General features: G+C 42.7%; 1 protein-coding gene across 1 annotated transcript; it reads right to left on the bottom strand.

Annotated features, from left to right (window-relative positions):
* Positions 1–11,543: 11,543 nt before the first annotated feature.
* LOC307036317 (uncharacterized protein) lies at positions 11,544–19,419 on the bottom strand. Its single transcript, XM_079676526.1, has 2 exons — positions 18,187–19,419; positions 11,544–12,135 (listed from the first exon to the last, which is right to left on the bottom strand). The coding sequence occupies exon 1, from the start codon at positions 19,114–19,116 to the stop codon at positions 18,682–18,684; it is 435 nt and encodes a 144-aa protein (XP_079532652.1). The 5' UTR covers positions 19,117–19,419; the 3' UTR covers positions 11,544–12,135; positions 18,187–18,681.
* Between the last annotated feature and the right edge of the window lie 2,609 nt (positions 19,420–22,028).

The following is a 22,028-nucleotide window of genomic DNA, read 5'->3' as shown; positions in this document are numbered from 1 at the left end:
CTAGCTCAAAGTGCACCAGATTGATGCATTTAACTTCAACATTTAAAAAAAAGCTTCCTGGGGGTGCATGTCCCCGAACCCCCCTAGAGGATGTGACGTCCACCATCAAATAAAGCAGGTTAAAATAATAAAATTGCATACATTTTATTTTAGTAAACACTGAAAACGGGTCTCACAGACCCAAACAGCACACAAAGGTTAAAGGTAGCATATAATAATGTTAAAATGTGCTAAATATATACACTGCAAAAAAACAAAAAAGAGGAGTAAAAGTAGCTCACGACTTGTTTTATTTTTTTTAAGTAGCTCTCATCCTAAAAAAGGTTGGAGAACCCTGTTATAGAACGATACATTTGACAATTCTAAGCTTGGCCTACCATTTTATTGGAGCGATGAGGAACAGGTGGGGCTTGAAAAGGCCCGCCTGTTCAAAGTGGGGAATGACAGAAAAAGTTTGAGAACCACTGCGCTAGACCCAGCCTAATACAGTTTAAAGTTCTCCATAGACTACATTATAGCAAGGCTAAGCTCTCCAAGATGTATCCAGATAGATTAGATGACCAGTGTGATAGATGCTCCCAGGCCCCCTGCGACCTGACTCACATGTTCTGGTCATGCCCTAAATTATCTAGCTTCTGGCAATCTTTCTTCTAGTGTATTTCTGAAATTGTAGGTCTAAAAATCTCTCCATCCCCTCATGTAGCTATTTTCGGTAGGACCCCAGATGAAATCAACATTACAAACACTCAAACCAATGTCATTGCCTTTAACGCCTTGATTGCTCGTAGGAAAATCCTTCTTTTGTGGAAATCTCCTTTACCTCCCTCTTTTAAAATGTGGCTGAGTGATACTATGTCTCTTCTAAAGTTGGAAAAAATTAAGTTTACTCTCCGGGGTACCTCGGATAAGTTTTACGCTCATTGGAGGCCACTGATCAGCTATGTAGACCGTCTTCCCCCTGATATGGTGTCGCTGTAGGGATTCTCCCTTTATTTATCCATCTATAATTCTGATATGATTACTCCCCTGTCCGCCACACATGCTCGTGTGATATCCCTGAATATGTGTTAGTATGTGTACATGTATGTATGTATGTATGTATGTATGCAGGTATGTGCATGTATATTATTGTATCTATCATTTTGTATTGTATTGATGTACTGTTGCCTCAGTGCTCCGGGAGAGGGGTGGTTGGGATGGGATGGGATGGGTTGGGATGGGGCGGGGGTTAAGGGAAAGTGAGTAAGGGTTGTTTTGAGCGGGAAAAAAATGAAAATGCCTTAATTGCTGTAATGCACTGTTACACTTTTGTCTTACATGTGAATACAAATATTTGGGAAAAAAAAAAAGAGATGTTAGTTCATCTATCGTCCCTGTCTGGAGGTTGAAGTCTCCGAGAAGTACAGTGGGAGGGCCAGTTTCAGGGATGTGTGAGAGGAGATTATCTAATTCCTCCAAGAAGTCTCCCAAGGCGCCTGGTGGACGGTAGAGAACGACAATGGTTAATTGTATAGGATGGGTTACTGTGACGGCATGGAATTCAAAGGTGGAAGGAGTGAAGTTAGGTAGCTTGAAGAGGGAAAAGCTCCATTTGGGAGAGAGCAGGAAACCAGTGCCACCTCCTCTGCCAGAGGGTCTGGGTGTGTGGGTGAAGGAATATGCTATGGAGAGAGCTGCTGGGGCGGATGTGTTGGATGGAGTAATCCAGGTCTCAGTGAGAGCAAGGAAATCCAGAGACTGCAGGGAAGCCAGAAATGAAGTCAGCCTTAGGAACAGCTGACTGGCAGTTCCACAGGCCCCCTGAAACTAGCTGTTGGATCTCAGTGGAGCATCTGGGATAGACGAGAGCAGGCCGGTTATATCGATTAGGAGATACACGGGGCCAGTGATAATTGTGAGAAGACACATGAACAGGAATGGAGAAAATACACATGATTATAGCATGAGGGGCTAAAAAACCAAACAAAATAAAATACTAGTGATACTTAGCTCAATCAAAGTAGGATTTGCCTCCTCTTTGCCTTCCTCGTGAGTCCCGCAGGACTCCTATGTCTTTGTCAGTCTTACTCCCGCAGGACTCCAATGTCTTTGTCAGTCTTTGTCTGTCTGACGCTGAGGCCTGGCGCCCCCCCCCCCCCCCCCCCTGCGATCTTTGGCGCCTCCCAGGTTGGGAACTACTGCCCTAGAGGATGTGACGTCCACCCCCCAATTCAAACATGTTCATACAATACTGAATACATTTGAAGCAATTTTGACGTATATTACTTATGTCAATAAGTTTCTGTTTTTGTAGTGTATTTGTGTTTTGTAGAGATTTTTCATTTATTCTTTATATATAAAATCTTGCCTGAAATCTCGCCTAGAGCAGCAAATTGGCTAGAACCGGCCCTTGTACTAGGCCTCAAGACGAGCCTTTCTTGTGCTGGCAGACACATAGAAACAAATTGGCGGGGCGCACTTCGCACGTGCACACACAAAAAATTCCACGCGCTCCGCGCTCACATTATGCTGGGCACGTGCCTTAGCACTGCTGCTATGACTCCATAGGGGAAACACTGTAGAGTGTTGAAGTTATAACATATTTTTGTCGGCTGACCTGGAAGTATAAATCACAAGGGCTCCCTCTACTTAAAGCAATGGGATTTTTCCTTAGGGTTTTGGAATATGGCAGAAAATAAGCCTTACAACACTTTTGTCAACAACATCATGATTGATTCAGTATTCAGTTCAGTATTCACTGACGTATGTCATGCTGAAGAATAGGGTTAGGGTTAAGGTTACTCCAGAGATTTCACAAAAAACTGTTTAAAAAAACATTGAGGTTGAGACAAGGGAACCTGGAAGTGCTAAAATGCTAACTTGCATGTGTGTGTGTGTGTGTGTGTGTGTGTGTGTGTGTGTGTGTGTGTGTGTGTGTGTGTGTGTGTGTGTGTGTGTGTGTGTGTGTGTGTGTGTGTGTGTGTGTGTGTGTGTGTGTGTGTGTTTGTGTGTGTGTGTTTGTGTGTGTGTGTGTGTGTGTGTGTGTGTGTGTGTTAGGGAGTGTTAACTTTGCTGTGTGCTTATCATCGATAACGTCTGTGCTCATCAGAGCCTGGCATTGCCTGTGCATATGAGCCATATTGGTTGTGAAATTATATTCTAAAATGATTCTGTTATCACCCACGTTTATTATGGATAAATGTGGCTTTCATATTGACCGGAGCCTGCCCAGGCTTACTCACTGTGATTGAATGTACTCCGTAATTCTGTCCAAAGGGAAAAAACACACTTATATTTGGGACTACGGATGGAAATGAGCTCAAAGCTAAAACCCGGCCCATTTACATTTCAAAGCATTATTTTGTTTAAAATGTTCATTAATGTGCGGTTCAAATAAACGATTAAATGAAAAAATATTCATCTATTAGTGAAAACATTCCAGATGTTATGGAAGAGCTCTGTAAAGCTACCTATCTCTGTACGATGTGTATATTATTTCTGGAAGACAACAGGGCTTCAGATTTATTGTGGAGACATTTGATTAAACAACAATTTAAGTTAAGAAGCAATATTAAAACCAACCAAGAGCACTTAAGACAGGTAATAATGGAGACTCCTCTTAAAGTGGCTCTCTACTGGCTTAACACAAACAGCTGTCCCTCCTTCTGAGGCAGAAACAGCTACTACTGCGCTATTTCTCCAATGGAGCTTTCTGAAGTCTGACAAATTATAGGGCCATCGTGATGTCACTGGGGCTAGTGTTATTTGTATTTAATGAATGGCTAGAAATACCATAATAATTCCTTAAATATTAATTTTACTGATAGATGCCTCATCGTCAATAGAAAGAAAATCTGATTGGTTTTCTGGACCAATGTTTTCCCCACAGAAGACCAGCTACGACATTTCAGTACATTTAAATTATAACATGGCAGAAATGTTTTTCAGAGTTTTTAATCCCTAGAAAACGTTTTGAGATGATCATGACCTTTAGGAAGTTTCTGTCTGGCTTTTAACCACGCCAGAGTACTGAAACAGCAGTTTTAACTTTGTTTAATGATCCTACTTAACTGTTGACTCAGGGAACTTTTAGTCAGGTACTTCTAGACCTGACCTCTTCCTTGACACCATGAATAATTGGATCCTGTTATCAACTCCTTGAAAGCAATGTGGAAATACAGGTACTGCCCTCAAATGGCTCCAGTTATACCTAACAGATAAGATCTTCTTGGTTCACCAAGGAGACTGTCCTTCGGCTCCGGCCAAATGTACTTGTTGTTGGTATCAAGTTAACCTTACCTTCTGTCAATGAGTCAGTGTGGTTTCTCTTTTCTGGGCTATTGTAGAAACATGGTGGTGTTACCGACAGCCTTTGAGATGAGGTTGGGCTCCGTATGTGATATGAAAGAGTCATTTTTAACATAATAAAAGCACCACAATTCTGAGTTTCAACTGATTTAATCAAATCATGCACTGAAGCATCAGCTTTGCTTGGCGTACCTTAAAATAATAGACAGACATGCATTATGCAGGACTGATTTTTAAGAACTTCAGACAAATGAATTCTCCATGTAACAAAAGGACACATATTATTAGTCATTTAGCATAACAAACAAGAAAATAAGATGGAAGATAAGATGGATACTTCATTGGTGCCTTTGGAGTCAGGAGGATAAGGTCCGGTAAATCAAATAAACAAATAGGGGCAGATCTCCACACATGAGACATGGTGTAAGAGAGCCGAAAAGCAAGTGCAGCGCTTTAAGGAATCTCAGCAGTGTTGCCTGTTCTGGTTAGTGCAGGACAGAACCATGTGAACATTGTGAAGGTAACAGACAGCCTTTTCTCTCTCTTTGCACACTTTTATCTTATAGCATTGTCTACAGTCATCTCTGCAGCACTGCTTTGTGTTTGTATCGCTGCCTCCTCTCCTCCCCATGGCTTTTTTCCCCCTCACAACGTTCAGATTCCCCTTTCAGTCCCTGCTCTGTCTGAGCATGATTAACATGGAAGCACACATCATCCCACAACACCTTCAGAGGGGGAAACAGCCGCACTGCAAACACAAAGATAGTCCCTCTACCTTTCTGCACTCTCACACATAACATCCCACACATATCTAGCTGCAGAAAAAACATCAACAACTCACCTTTGGGTCAGAGAGGGTCATAGCCTTCAAGGTGAGAAGCCCAGAGGCACAGGCACACCGGGACCTGTTGGGACTTCATCAGTGGAGATGTTTCTGGGACTGGGTCATCAGTGAGTGCATGAACGTTAATTCATGTCTCATTTGGCATAAGTTCAGCCCCCTGTGCTTATTTTAGAGCATGCATCTTTTTTTTTAGGCTCTCAGTGTTAGTTTTTAATGCATTTTAAGTAAAGTAATGTCACTTTATTTTTCTGTAATTGGTGCAGGTATTAGATCTGTTGGTAATACCAGCATACAATGTTCATGTTTTGTGCAATGACAGGAAATACGTCAGTAAATACCCTATTGGTGATCCTGTGAATGTTTTAGCTGTCATAAGAATGGCGGTTACTAACCGGTGGCTAAAGAGACAACTAAACATTGTCACACCAAACACAAGTCCATCTAGCTTACTGCTGCTTAGGTGAAGACATGCGAACATGATGTAGGCTAGGTTGTTTACTGTAGCATTACGTTAGCTTTTTACTTCTGGCATTTGCACTCATGCTTCAACTATTATGAAAGTGGTGTTAATATGTGGAGATTATCCTGTTCAACAAAATCGGTTTGCCACAGATATAATTTTCTCTTTTGTCCCAAAATCCATTAGAAAAGCATATTGCTTTTCGTAGAGTGCGCTTGTGCAATGCTAACTTCCGGTTCATCCTACAAAAATACATCATCATGGCACCAATCTATTGTTCTGTTTGCTGCTGGTTTTTGATGTTTTATATTGTGGAACAGTGTAATTTAATCTGTGTCACCACTTATTTGTATAATTGAACCATAGTGGGCAGAGAGGTGTCAGTGGGCGTGGCTCAGTTATGTGGTTAGCACAGTAGCAGTTTGCATGCTAACACAATAGAGCATAATATGGATGTATTAATAGAGCAGGATACAACGTCATTCTTGTTGCCAATTTGTCAAACTGTGGTACTGCAATCAGAAAAGGTTTAAAACTTTAATATAATTAGGGCTATTTATCTGTTATATTATCCATACATCCTTCCATCCATCCATCTTCTCCCGCTTATCCGTGGCCGGGTCTCGGAGGTAGCAGTTCCAGCTGAGAGCCCCAAACTTTCTTTTCCATGGCCACATCAACCAGCTCTGACTGGGGGATCCCAAGGCGCTCCCAGGCCAGCGAAGAGATATAATCCCTCCACCTGGTCCTAGGTCTACCCCTTGGTCTCTTCCCAGCTGGATGTGCCTGGAACGCCCAGGTGGCATCCTTACTAGGTGCCCAAAACCACCTCAACTGGCTCCTTTCGACGCGAAGGAGGAGCGGTTCAACTCCAGGTCCCTCCCGGATGACTGAACTACTCACCTTATCCCTAAGGGAGACGCCAGCCACCCTGCGGAGAAAACCCATCTCGGCCGCTTGTATCCCCGAACCCTCACCGGAAATGGGTCCGACTTACTGCAGAGGACACAGCTCTCGCTTTGGGAGTACAGAGACTGGATGGCCCTGAGTAGAGACCCCCTCACCCCATACTCCTGCAGCACCTCCCACAGTAACTCCCTGGGAACCCGGTCATACGCCTTCTCCAAGTCTACAAAACACATGTAGACCGGATAAGCGTACTCCCAGACCCCCTCCAGGATCCTTACGAGAGTGAAAAGCTGATCCGTCGTGCCACGACCAGGACGGAATCCGCATTGATCCTCCTCAATCTGAGGTTCGACAATCGGCCTGACCCTCCTTTCGGATACCTTAGAGTAAACTTTCCCGGGGAGGCTGAGTAGTGTGATGCCTCTGTAATTGGCACACACCCTCTGATCCCCCTTTTTGAAAAAGGGAACCACCACCCCGGTCTGCCACTCCTTCGGTACTGTTTCGAACTTCCACGCAATGTTGATGGGAGACGTGTCAACCATGACAGTCCCTCAACACCCAGAGCCTTCAGCATTTCTGGGCGGATCTCATCCACCCCCGGGGCTTTGCCACTGTGGAGTTGTTTGATGACCTCAGGAGATTGGTGTTGATCCCCCGTCATACTCCAGCTCTGCCTCTAACATAGAGGGCGGAGTTGTCGGGTTCAGGAGTTCCTCAAGGTGTTCCATCAAACGCCCTAACACTCCATCAGTTGAGGTCAACAACGTCCCATCCTTACTGTACACAGCTTGGATGGTTCCCTGCTTCCCCCTCCTGAGGTGTCGGACAGTTTTTCCAGAACAACTTTGGTGCCGCCCGAAAGTCCTTTTCCATGGCTTCTCCGAACTTCTCCCACACCCGCTGCTTTGCCTCGGCCACGGCTGAGGCTGCTGCCCTTCGGGCCTGTCGGTGCCTTGCAACTGCCTCGGGAGTCCCCCGGGATAACAAATCCCTGAAGGCCTCCTTCTTCAGTCGGACGGCTTCCCTGACCACCGGTATCCACCAGGAGGTGCGAGGGTTACCGCCCCTTGAGGCACCTAAGACCTTGAGACCACAGCTCCCCGTCGCGGCTTTGGCAATAGAGGCTTTGAACACCGCCCACTCTGGTTCAATGTCCCCAACCTCCACAGGAATGCCAGAAAAGCTCTGCCGGAGGTGTGAGTTGAAGGCCTCCTGAACTTGGGCCTCCTCCAGACGTTCCCAGTTCACCCGAAATACACGTTTGGGCTTACCAGGTCTATCCAGATGCTTCCCCCGCCACTCGACCCAACTCACCACCAGATGGTGATCAGTTGACAACACCGCCCCTTTCTTTACCCTAGTGTCCAAAACATACGGCCTCAGGTCCGATGATATGATAACGAAATCGATCATGGACCTTCTGCCTAGGGTGATCTCGTACCACGTACACTTATGAGTATCCTTATGTTCGAACATGTTGTTTGTTTTGGCCAATCCATGACTAGCACAGAAGTCCAGTAACAAACCACCACTCCGGTTCAGATCAGGGGGGCCGTTCCTCCCAATCACGCCCCTCCAAGTGTCTCCATCATTGCCGACATGTGCGTTGAAGTCTCCCAGCAAGATTAAAGAGTGTTACATTATCACAATTTAAATTCTATGTGACAATAATATATCATAATATAACATAAATGTCTCAATTTTGAGGAGGTAATATGGATTAACACCACCATGTTGTATAAATATTGGAATAGAAAAGATAATCTTTGTTAAAAAGGTACCTTTTACATTCATACCTGACCAATCGTTGAACAACATTTCTGTGCACATGACTTGTGTTTATAGTCCGTTTGAATTTTGCATGTGTGAACCATAGACCGTATATATAAATGGACGTAGTGTCCCTGACGTCACCCATAGGATTCTGCAGAGTTGTCGAGAAGCCAAGAAGTAGGCAGTGTAGGCCACTAACGGCTCGACAGTGACGTCAGAGTCTAACTCCCACCTGCTCCAGCCTGCTCCAAATAAGGGCAAAGAGGCGGAGCCGAGACGGGACCTGCTGCCACCGAGCTGAAAGTTCCAGAGCTAGCTGAGGCTACCAAGCTAAGCTAACATGCTCAGCAGTGCGGCTCTGTGATGCTAGCCGGCTAATCTACATCTGTTGCTCCCGGTCTGCACGCTTTACGTTGCTTAAGGTAAGTTAACATGAAACTATTCAGCAAAACGTTCTATAATAATCTAAGGTAATGAGTTTTTGGGATAATACTTGCATACAAATCTTAAAATGCCTTCAGGTTTCTAAAATATATATCTTGTGGTAAATTCAACAGTGGATCCAGCAAAGATTCAAATATTTGCATGATTTTATTTATTGATGTTTTGCTGTTACTTAATTATACTTTTAATACATTCAATTCAAGCTAATTACATGTGATGTAGCTAGTTAGTGCTCTTACCTGTGTGCCTCCTCCACAACCAGACTGTATTACAACTCTTAAGTACCACTTTTAAACAATTAAAAAGACAAAATCAACTACATGTATTGAAATAACAATCTTCATTTTAGGTGCCTCTTCTTCTTTTAAATGAAACGTTCAGACGTGAGATATTGAAATACAGTAATAGTAATGTTTATTTTTTTAAACTGAGCCACTCCTTACAGTTAACTTAATATTTCTTATGGTCTAAAGCAGGGGTATTCAACTCAAATTCAACGAGGTCCAGTTAGAGAAAATCTCCCCATGCAAAGGTCCGGAACTTCAAAATGTCTAAGCTGCTTTATGAATTAGTCTGATATATATTGAAGTAGCCTGTAGCTTTATCAACGTCTGCATGTCATCAACAACTGACTGCCAATCAAATAAAGAAAGTACAATTCATAAACAACAATATGTATTGTCAATTAACATTGAACTATACAGATATACAGTAAATACTGTGGATATGTTTAACCTCTTAAGTACGAGGGTCCCCCCAGTGGACCCCTCCCACCGTTTTTTTACGAGACTTTGTCTAAGTAATAAGGGAGCGAGGAGTGATTTCCGGTGCATAATAGGTTAGCATTTTTCGCTCGGGGCTAATCCAGAGGCTCACTGTTAGCATTGTGGGGCCTAAGAGGATAACAGAGTATGTTTTTTTAATGTTTTGATTTTTAATTTTTTCACAATAGTTGTATTTGGATGGAATGAATACCTATAGTAATAATTCAAAGTAATACAATTATTTTTACAGTGAAAAAGATCAAATGGAACCGATGGTTCCCAAATTATCCAGAGGTGAGTCCGCCTGGACTTTATTTTTCTAAACCTCTCTAAAAAGGTCAAATTTCACTTGTTTTGCATCAATCTTGATACAGGGTACTTATTATATGTTATAGTTTGGATTCCTAAAGCTTTTAGTCTACTAACCCATCATTCAAGGGTGGTTTTCACTACAAGTAATGGATTTTCTTTAGGCGGACATTATAATTTACATGTTTTTACTAGGTTCCATCTGAATTTACTTTAAAATAAAAACATCTAGATTGATTCTGACACTTCTACATCCAACTCACAGATGTAACCTTGCTTTGAGAGAAAAGTTATTAATTTACCCCTTTTAGAACTGAAGATATAGTCTTTGCTGTGTTAGTGGCATTTTGGAGCCTGAAACCTGAAAAACAGGCTCAGTGCTTAAGAGGTTAATGTTCCTCTCGGGCTGCATTTAAAAATAAAATAGAGGAAATAAATAAAATAGCTTTTGAAAATGTGTGCATCTTAAAAGTGTTTAATTTTAGATAAATAAAATAAAGTGTAGCAGCAGCTTGAGTTTCCCTTTTTCTTTGTTAACCGTTTCACATCATGACTTAATAGTTTCAGACGATTACAGAACAATGTCAGTCTTTACACATCATAACAATTGAACAGTTTTAAAGTTTCTCTTTCTTTCCCTCTTATATTGCAGTCCCTCACTCACTTTTTTTTTATTCAGTGCGAGAATTGAGCTTGAGCTTGTCCTGCCAGGAGTTTAAATCTGGGCTGAAATGGTGTCAGGGCCATTCTCATACAAACATGCAGGTGCTCATTGGTTAGCCTCGGTTAGCCTGCCCTGGAACGATATTTATTTGTTGTGAGCTCAGTTCTGACTTGAGAGGGAATGTTTGGTCAAACACTTTGTGTTTTGTCTCATAGTGGCGTTTTGGCACTTTTAATGAGCACTACGAACAAATGAGACACACTGGTTCTGTGCTCCCAGTGGGCAGGATGAACATGAATGAGTCCGTCCATTCAGGGTTAAAAGCTCTGTTCTCACTGTCCACTTTCCTCTTCTTGGAGAGTGCCATGTGTAATTATTTGTCTCTCCCTGTCTGCCGCTAACACGCCTGTTCCCTCTCCGTCTTCTCTCCCTGTATCGCTAATTATTCTCTTCACTTACTTTTCTCTCCGCTTCTCTCTGCTCTCTCACTCGTCTCTTTCGCCCCCTGTCGGCGGCGGTTAAAATAGAATCGCCCCGTCAAAATTGAAATCCCCTATTAATGTATTGATTATAGGTCCTGGTCCGTCTAGGTTGGCGTCTGGGTCCGGATCCGGACCACGGTCCGCCTGTTGCCGACCCCTGGTCTAAAGCATTTATTACACACATGTTCCCCTCTCATATTTACAGTGTGGATCAATTGAGACAGTGTGGTGTCCAGAGAGCTGCAGAAACTTAGGGAGAAACCTCAGTGTGACGGACGTCCTGTCTGTTGGTTTGGCTGGAGAGGACTGAGGTGGAGCGGCCTCTCGACATCTGTGAGCCCATACTGGGCACAGCTGTCACAAACAAATGATGGTCCTGTTTGACTACACAATATTCAGTGTGCAGATCTTTGTGTTCACAATAAAAGAGTATTTTCTTAGTGAATGTCTTGTATTGGTCTTTAATCTCATATCAGCTTTTCATTTTCTTCTTGCCCCTCGGAGAAAACGGTGAGGCAGTTGTGTCCTTCAGGTATGTCCTTTCCTAACATAAATGACAAGAAACATAAAACATATGACATTATTGTAGCGTGAGTGTGTTATTTATGAAAGATGTGCATTAGAGGGCTGTAGAAAAAAATAAAGATTTGTTTGAAATTAATGACTTTGTACTACAAAGATAATCAGATTATGAATGAGCAGTCTGCAGTTAATCAACATTAAAATATGTTATTATTAAAATAATATTCAACTGTTATCAGAACTTAGTGTAAATGTAGAATCATGCTGTTCGGTTGTCTCACTGCAAGAACCACTTTTACCACGTTTTTACAGACAATATGTAGAGACAAATGGTAGTAATTCTCACAAAGTAAAATAATAATTGCCTTAAATACATTGACATGTGAAAGCCGGCAAAAAAATCATGTTGCTCGTTAAAATCTAAATGTAACTTTTTGCAAGGAAGGAACAGTCAACTTGCCTGATGTGTCAGTATTTAGTCATGTTTAATGGAATGTATATCAGTGTATTATAGTTGTTACTTTATCTATTTAAACCAGAACGTTTCTCAATTCTTTGTACAGTATGAAAGGGGTCTTTGTACATTTGAGTCCATGCTGAAGTTCACTGATGTTAGGAATAGGTCTGTCTCTCATGGTCAGCATCCTCTAGTGTCTGTCTGCATCATCTGGAAACTTTAAACAAAAAGATAGTAAAGTAACAATGTGTTGGTCAGAGACCTTTTTACATGCAAACGTCATGTCCTAATCTTTTTGATTATCCTTAAAAAAAACAGCCTGTCCTCCTACAAAAAAACGACGAAAAATGGCGAAGTCCCTCCCCTTCCGGGGGACCTCCATGGGACCTTGTTTCAGAAAAATCATGTATTGAAGTCAATGGAGTGACACAAAGGACTCACAAAGACTCAGATGCACGATTCTTTCTTGATTTAAAAAAATACCTTTTATTATAAAAAAGGTTTTAGGATCAACTAGGATACTCACAAGTTTGCGAGGTTCAACTAATGGTACAAAAAGACTTTACAAAGATAATGATTTCTAGGATCTACTAGGATACTCAATAGTTCACTAGGTTAGACTAGTATGCTCAAGGTTTTCACGAGGGAGTACAGGCATAGACTTGGTCTAGAGACAAGACGAACCGACAAAAGACAAAAGGAGAACAGGGCTACATATACACACAACGGTTAATGGGGCACAGGTGAAAACAATCAGGAGCAGGACACCACAATCAAGCTGGCAGGTGACACACAACAAGAAGTGTAGACACCTGAGAAGAGAGGACAGAGTCAACATCAAAATAAAATGCAAGGCCACAAGAATAAACACAAAACAATAAACTAACAGAACTCTAACGCTGAAACCTTACATGGAGAGAGAAAGATTATCTTTTGATTCCGTTTGAATTGTGCAACGAATTACACATATGATATTTGTCAATTTAAAAGATAATTTTGCAACTCAAAAAAATAAAAATGTGTCGTAAAACTGTGAAGTAACACTTTTTTTTGTGTGAAGCGCTCAATGAACTACAACTCTGGTCTTGCATACGTCACCAACACCAAGATGGCCGTCACGTTAGCACACTTCACCTCTTTCTTTCAGAATGAAGTGAAAAGTATTAAAAGAGGTGAAAATCACTACAAGTCTGGGCATGTTGAGAGCTGTACACACACACAAGGGGAGTTAGTTGGTTCCGTAAGAGCCAGCATGCGGGACCGGCTTTACAAGGTTTCGGTGAGTAACACAAGTGCAATGTGTAACGTTAATGTAAGCGACTCTGGGATTTGTAGTCTTTCTAGTTGCGTATTTTTCATAGTCTTATATTTCAACAGTTTTAAGACAAACTGTGGCTTTTTTGACATGGAAAATATTTTTTAAGATTGACAAACATCATATGTGTAATTCATGGCACAATTCAAATGGGATTGAAAGATAAGTGTTCTCTCTCCATTGACTTCAATACATAATTTTTCAGAAATAAGGTCCCATGGGGCGGAAGTAGATGGGCGTGACTTCGCCACTCTATATGTCGATTATTCAGCAGCTTATTACGACCCAGAGTCACGTTTTAAAGTGTAGCACCTCTAGTGGTCGTGTAAAAAACAACATGCTCCCGTTGATTGCAAACGCTCCGGAGATTCTTTTATTCACAAATAACCCTCTCTGGAAAATCCTAAATTGTGCAATAGTTTGGCCATTAAAATGCGTAGATTTCTAGCGAGAAGTGTATATTGTACTTTTATAATCTACGTCCAGTGGATGTGTAGGATCTATAGCAGGGGTGCCCAGCGTTTTTTGAACCGAGAGCTACTTTTAAAGTTGCCAGTCTGCCGAGATCTACCAGTCCAAATAGAGAGGCGTAGCCATTACTGACAGCCTACTACCAGGTAAATACACACTTCTACTTATATCAAACGGACCTTTGTACGATTAATACTTCATAAAATACTGCAGATCCTTTATCTTACCACCTTTCTAATCTACACACATACAAGTATTTAACCGAAGTTACACAACAGTGTTGTTGATACAGAGTTGGAGTTTATTCACACGTCACATACTACAGTGGGTAATGTTTTCAAGAAACATTGAACAGTGCTGCCACATATGACACAGGGAAAAAAAAAAAGACTCTGAACCCTTTCTTTGCCATTATACAAATAGTGTTGCTAGAAAAGTATAAATTAGGCTTACTAATAAGACAACTCAGATCTGAAGCTACACAGGAATCTGCTGGCAAAGTGCAATAGAAAAGACAACATTAGTAGAATCAAACCTTTTTTTGTTGCAATTTAGTAAAGTATAAAAAGAAATGCCTTTAAAATAGGATGCAAGCAACACTAGTTTCTTGACCTGAATTGATAATAAACTAAAATCAATTTAAGTTTGCATTCTTATACCATTTTGTACAATAATTATAATGAATAAGTTCAAACAAACTAAAACTTACAGCTGATAAATAACGGTATCTAACTTGAGTTTTTATTACATCAAAAACCTGTTGAAATGCTACTGTGATTTTTACTGTCCCCCAAAAACGCGTCGGCAGCCTCCAGGAATGCTTCTTTCACAACTTCACCATCTTTGAAAGACTTCATGTGTTTGGCAAGAGCGTGACTGACACGATAAGATACTATGGTAGCAGCCTTGCTCTTGTTGTTGGGCCTGGTGAAAATGGACTGCTGTACATTTAGCTGTCCTTTCAGGTCCCTCACCTTTTGGGAGCGTAGGGCAGAATTAGGAGGGAATTCCGTCTCGTAGCGTTTGTGCACTGTTTTGAAATGCCGCTCCTAAATTACCCTTCTTCGGTAAAGCCACGCTCGCATTGCAGATGAGACAGATGGACTTTGAATTGGAATAGATACAAAAATAATCATCCTCCCACTCGGAGTGAAAATGATATTTTTTGGGCTTTTTTCCTTCTGCCGTAATTGGTGTGCGGAGTCAGACTGTTACTCCTGTTTACACGGACAACGTCAGCGAACTAGTGCACTGCAGTGCCCACTACCCACCAGCCACGCCCCGAAACATGGGGTCACGCCAGCCAATCACAAAGCTTTGATGCGTTCATGTGCATTATTCTGGCACAGGAAGATTATGTTATAGGACATTAACAATAAAACAGAATATTGTTGTTCTATTTTTAGACACATCTCGCGATCTACTGGGAATCTCCCGGTCGATCGCGATCGACTGGTTGGGCACCCCTGATCTATAGTTTGATGGATATTATGAAGATGATTTGAGGTCTCGCCAGGAGAACGTGCACGGGTCTGATTTTCAATACCCGCTCCCGCCCCGCAACCCGCACATATTGCCAATTAGTTCCGCAACCAAACAGGACCCGTCGGCACAGGATCTGCAACCTGACCCGAACCCGCATATATATGAGCAGTGAAAACGTGCAATTATTAACACACGCAGTTGCATATTTGTCTAAAAAAGCGTGGGATGTTGGTTATTTTCTGCATCTAGGATGACACCAAAAGCCTCCCAGACGTTGGATTTCGCTCTTGAGGAAGTGTTATTGAAAATGCTGTATTCTCCGCTAGAGAGCTTCACCTCAGCCATTTCGAATGTGGAGCGCTCAGAAGCAGATTGATGCGCTGCAGACGTTATGATTATGCGCGGTCCCGTGGGGGAGAGGTCTGAGGAACAAACATTAAACGAAATTATTATTATTTTAATATATTTATTATGCAACACCCATCATCTTTGTTTTAGCCAGAACCGAACCCGGAAAAAAGCGTTTGAAGAAATACCACCCGCGAATCACCTTTTTTGCGGGTCACCCGGGTACCCGACCCGATGCAGGACTCTGGCGGCATCTTCCATGTAAAGTTAGCGTCAACCCTCATGGGGTGAAAACAGTATTTCCAGTCTCGAAGTTTTCAAAATAAAACCGGAAGTATTCCCCTCACTGTCCTTGTTAATTACACAATATTGATTGGTTTAAATTGTGTACAATGCTTTTGTGTTTTTAACCTTCGATTCGGAGAAACAAATCGTTTTTTCGGAGTTTAGACACTACAGAGTTTCCGACGACAGTACACTACCCAGAATCCCGAGCTATCGTTTGCTATCCGCCTTGCTTTACAAACCCCGTGATTAGTCCTCAAGCTCTGTGATTGGATGTTGGAGTGGCAGTGCGAGAAGGTTACACTGAGCGTCAAACAGCTCTATGAAATGGAATGGAACCACGGCACACTTTCCAAAACAGGACTTGGACGGGTCAAGGTAAGATATACTTTATTGATCCCAAGCTGGGAAATGTTTTTGTTAGAGCAGCATGCACTACTTTGCTCTACTCCACTACAATTCAGAGGTTAACCTGGTATTTTTACTCCACTACATTTATTTTAGTTACTTTGTAGATTCTGATTAATGATGTTAAATATAAACAACCCTTAAATCAGTCTTTAGTTACACCTGAGTCAAATTCAGGGAAGGTGATTGTCAAGTGCCAAAATAAACTATGCAATATATTAGACGTTAAGTACTTTGTCAGACTTAATATGTATCTGTTGATACCCCCAAAAAATTTTTCTTATTCAAAAGAAGACCTTAACTTAAAGTATTCTTTAATTTTTAAATAAAGCCTTATTAGTTTGTCTGTTTTGCACATCCTCCTGTTAATATCTTTGGACGTCCTCCACTAGCTGTTTTATTGGAGAGATCAAACAGTATCTTCTTGATATTTTCTATTCTATATTTTTATCATTGACCGTCTACTTTCTCCCTATTTCATATTTCTCCCAGTTTGTCCAAAGGTCTTCTAATCAAGGCTCTATAAATAAAGAACTACGGCAGATGTGTAATATTTAATGCAGCCGAACCGTGTATTACAATGCCGTTATGTGATGACTTTCAAAGAGAAAAGCAAGAACACTCGGAATAAAGTATTATTATTATTTGTTTTATGTTTTCTGATTTCATATCGCATTAACACCATATCCCGACGTGCATTGCGGCTAAAACATCCAGGAGTATGGGTAGTTTGATGTTTTAGCCTATCAAAACCTCTGAAAAAAGAAATGTGTCTCTCAGAATCTAAAGAGAAAAATCTACACTGAAAAAATTGATACTTTGGGCTAATTTTTTTTGTTTATTCCAACTTGATTTTTCAACCTAAAAATGTTAAGTTGAGTTAAGTTAAAAATATGGCTTCTGTCTAAGATATATATTTACATTCACACAAAGTAATAAGATGATTCATTCTGAAGACCGCACAACACTTATTACTTTGTTATAACTTAATTTTTCCTTTTGGACTAACCTCATATTTATATTAGATATAAGTAGAGTTTTTAAGTTTCTGAAAAAAAAAAAGAAAATACTTCATTTTGTTGCAGGCAATATTTTTTATTATGGCTTAAAATATGTTATTTTATTACAAAGCAAACACTTCAATGTACATCAATACAATACTGTGTTTTGTTTACTGTAAACAAATTACATTTGACTTATAACACTTTGTTTAGCTCAGTTCACATAAAGACAGGAATATTCTCTTCAAAAGACCTTAACATGTATTGGGATGTCTTTAAAATATGCATCACCTATTCTGCTTTATAAAATACAATATTTGTTTAATTAAAAATAAATACATCAATAAATTAATACAATTAATTGATTAAATTATGCAACCAATTTGTAACGATTCTCATGTTATGTCACGTTTATAGTTTTGGGTGTTTTTGCTGTTTCCATGTCATGTTTTCCTTTGGGTTATTGTCTGGTCCTTTTCCCTGTGTTTTTCCTCTTGTCATTAGTTTCCCTGGTGTGTCTAATTGTCTGATTATGTTCACCTGGGCCCCTGTGTTTTCTCCTCCCTCCTCACCTGTGTCTTGTTGTGTGATTAGTCTTGTGTGTATTTAAGTTCTGGGTTTTCTGTCTGTCTTGGTCGGTTCGTCTTGTTCCCTGACTAGTTCTGCGGTGAGTGTTCTGTTTGTCATTGTATAGATATATCATAGCCTTGAAATAAAGGAATTTTCAGTTTATATCTGCATTTGGGTCCTGCTTGTTTCACAAACCGTGACAGTACGAACCGACCAAGAAATGGGCCCAGCAGATCCGTTCGAGTCGGAATTATTACATTTTTCCTTTTTTTGGCTAACTGCTCGGATAGATGGAAGAGAGCACCCGGAGTTCAGCAGCGGGAGGCTGTGTTGTCGGAGGCGCGCCAGATGGCTAGAGAGAAACCAGGTATGGTGAAGTTCTTACCTGGCTGGATTTCAAAGATCCTCCCTGTGTGTGATTCCCGGCCTGCTAGCCCCAGGCATGCTAGCTCTCGGCCTCCCAATTCCCAACCTGGCACCATACGCCTCGGTGGGTTCCGTCTGCAGTCAACCCGTGCTTCTGCCCCAGTTCCTGCTCCTGTCCAGGAGTCATATTCTGGAACTCGTCTGGCTTATGGAGGTCCACGGAGTATTCAGGCGGCTGCTAAGAGGAGGAGTCGCAAGGCCAAGCTAGCAGCTCAAGCCCCAAGAGCCATGTTTCCAGCCCCAGAACAGGCCCCAGCAGCCATGGCTCCATGCTCCAGTACCGGCCCACGCAGCTTTGCTTCCATACTCCATTACCTGGCTTACACAGCCAGGGTCCAGGCTTCCGCTCCGCGCCCAGCAGCCAGGGTTCCGGCTCCAGAACCGGACCTTACAGCCATGTTTCAGGCTCCAGAACCGGACCTTACAGCCATGTTTCCGGCTCCAGAACCGGACCTTACAGCCATGGTCCCGGCTTCAGTGCCGGCTCCAGTAACCATGGTCCCGACTCCGGCTCCTCGTCACCTGCTGACTCATTGGCCGACGCCAGCTCCTCGAGTCCTGTCGGCGTACCGGCCGACTCCAGCACCTCATCTCCGGTTGGCTGTCCGTCCGACGCCAGCTCCCCGAGTCCTGTCGGCGTACCGGCCGACTCCAGCACCTCTTCTACGGTTGGCTGTCCGTCCGACGCCAGCTCCCCGTGTCCTGATGGCTGTCCGTCCGACGCCAGCTCCCCGAGTCCTGTCAGCATACCGGCCGACTCCAGCACCTCGTCTCCTGTTGGCTGTCCGTCCGACGCCAGCTCCCCGTGTTCTGTTGGCGAACCAAACCACTCAAGTGTCGTTGGAGGTCCCGCAGACTGCCTTTCTGCCGGGGGTCCTGCCAACCCCATGTCTTGTCCCGTTGTAGGTCCCGCAGACTACTCTTCTGCCGGGGGTCCTGCCAACCCCATGTCCTGAGCCGTTGGAGGTCCCACAGACTGCGCTTCTGCCGGGGGTCCTGCCAACCCCATGTCCTGTGCCGTTGGAGGTCCCGCAGACTACTCTTCTGCTGGGGGTCCTGCCAACTCCACGTCTGGTCCCGTTGGAGGTCCCGCAGACTACTCTTCTGCCGGGGGTCCTGCCAACCCCATGTCCTGAGCCGTTGGAGGTCCCGCAGACTGCTCTTCTGCCGGGGGTCCTGCCAACCCCATGTCCTGTGCCGTTGGAGGTCCCGCAGACTACTTTTCTGCCGGGGGTCCTGCCAACTCCATGTCGTGTCCCGTTGGAGGTCCCGCAGACTACTATTCTGCCGGGGGTCCTGCCAACCCCATGTCCTGAGCCGTTGGAGGTCCCGCAGACTGCTCTTCTGCCGGGGGTCCTACCAACCCCATGTCCTGTGCCGTTGGAGGTCCCGCAGACTACTCTTCTGCCGGGGGTCCTGCCAACCCCATGTCTTGCCACGTTGGAGGTCCCGCCGACTACTCTTCCGCTGGGGGTCCTGCCAACTCCATGTCCTGTCGCGTTGGGGATTCCGCCGACTGCTCTCCTGCTGGGGGTCCTGCCGGTCCTGTGTCCTCTTCCATGGGGGATCTTGCCGACACCGGCTCCTGACCGGCCTCCGGAGCTGTCTGGTCTTCACCCCTCCTCGGACTCTGCCTTGCCCCCGGGCCGTCCGCCCGAATTCCCCTTTTTGAACTCTGCCTTGCCCCCGGGCCGTCCGCCCGAATTCCCCTTTTTTGAACTCTGCCTTGCCCCCGGGCCGTCCGCCCGAGACCCGTCCTCCAGACCCCCTCCACCCACCCTGCTGGACTTTTGTTTTTTTGGGACGTCTGGAATCCGTCCCTTGAGGGGAGGGTTATGTCACGATTCTCATGTTATGTCACGTTTATAGTTTTGTAGGTTTGGGTGTTTTTGCTGTTTCCATGTCATGTTTTCCTTTGGGTTATTGTCTGGTCCTTTTCCCTGTGTTTTCCTCTTGTCATTAGTTTCCCTGGTGTGTCTAATTGTCTGATTATGTTCACCTGTGGCCCCTGTGTTTTCTCCTCCCTCCTCACCTGTGTCTTGTTGTGTGATTAGTCTTGTGTGTATTTAAGTTCTGGGTTTTCTGTCTGTCTGTCTGTGTTGGTTCGTCTTGTTCCCTGACTAGTTCTGCGGTGAGTCTTCTGTTTGTCATTGTATAGATATATCATAGCCTTGAAATAAAGGAATTTTCAGTTTATATCTGCATTTGGGTTCTGCTTGTTTCACAAACCGTGACACAATTTTCACTTATGTAAAAAATAAATAAAAGTAAATCAAGATTACTTTGGCTTTTTTTTTTACAAAACTCTCCCGTAGCCTTAACCAAATACATCACAACTATGCATATGAACATGTTAAACTAGCTTGCATATCTCTCCTTTAAAATGTAAATATGTAATGCGTTTAAACCTGGCTGCCTTTTAATTAAAGACTAGAACGTATGCATGACATCTTGTTTTTCTTTACATTTTTAAACACTTCAACAATATTTAAGAGACGGATCACGTTTGAACAAAACGTGATCCGTCTCTCAAATGTGCTATTTTCCATTCTATGGAGAAATTGCATTGCTTTTTTGTCGAGGGTACCGGAAGGAGTTTACTTCCGGGTTTTAGGACGTGTCACTGTGGCACTCTATTTCACACACTTTCCTGACTTCATCAGTAAGCTGCGCCATTGTCTCTGGAATTCCATTCGGCAAAACTAGCTTCCTGGTGTCATCGGGATTCAGAAGAATTTGTAACTTGGCTGGCGTTCTCACGGTCATGTCAGACAACCCAAAAGGAAATAGAAAAAACAAGAACATAAACAATAATATTAGTAATAGTACAATGATACACTGACAACTGAATGTCAGTGTATGTCTCTCAATAGTGACATGCCTGGAATGACAGAGCAAATGATTGCCACCAGTAGCTCTCAATAAACATACAGATGAGGATTGACTTTACATGCAATAATATTAATGAATTGCAGTCTTGTATTTTTTATTTACTTGGACAATACATACTTTTTCTCATTTAACTTTAATATTTTAAATTACCTTACTTAACATTTGGGTACCTAAATAGATATATTATCACTTGAGACTAGAGTAGAGCAGTATACGGCCCGCGAGACAATTTGGTACGGTCCTCGAGGTAATTTATAAACAAACGCAAAAAAGAAAAAAAATTAAGAAATCTAGACCGCATAAAAATTAAAGAAGCGAGTGCCTGTTTTTCCTGGCCAAGGTCAGGGTCCTTGAACACAACACGAGCCTCACGTGTCATCACGTGGTATATGTCTCGTCTGACAGGGGTGCAGTTCTGACGGAGAGCACCAGAACGCCACTCTGCACTTCAGATAAGGAGCTGTACACATGCCGCGGTTTTTGCGTGGCTGTGTCTTTAGTTGTAAGCCCAGTGGCGATCTGTTCATCTGACATACAGTCAATAACTTTGTTGTTATTAGCATCTGGTTAGCTAGCTATGCTAACGAATATAAGAAGCTTTTTCTCCAACCAGTGAGGTAAAGGCACATATTTATATGATCGTTATGGTTATAAAAAAATAAAGTAAACAGGTATAAAATACAATATGACAGTAAAAAAAAGTTGTAATTAATAAACAAGAATACAGTTTGAAAGGGGAGTGATTTGTAAAATATCCATAAGGAAAAAGAAAATATGCTTACAGGTCTGTTTCATATGGATGTTGAGAGATTTATCCATAGATCTCTTAATGTTGCTCTCAAAGTACACCAGATTGATGCTTTTAACTTCAACATTTGAAAAAATATCTTCCCGGGAGAGCATGCCCCC

This window comes from Notothenia rossii (genome assembly GCF_949606895.1).
Source record: "Notothenia rossii genome assembly, chromosome: 4".
NCBI lineage: Eukaryota > Metazoa > Chordata > Actinopteri > Perciformes > Nototheniidae > Notothenia > Notothenia rossii.
This window is presented reverse-complemented; position numbering and strand designations above follow the sequence as displayed.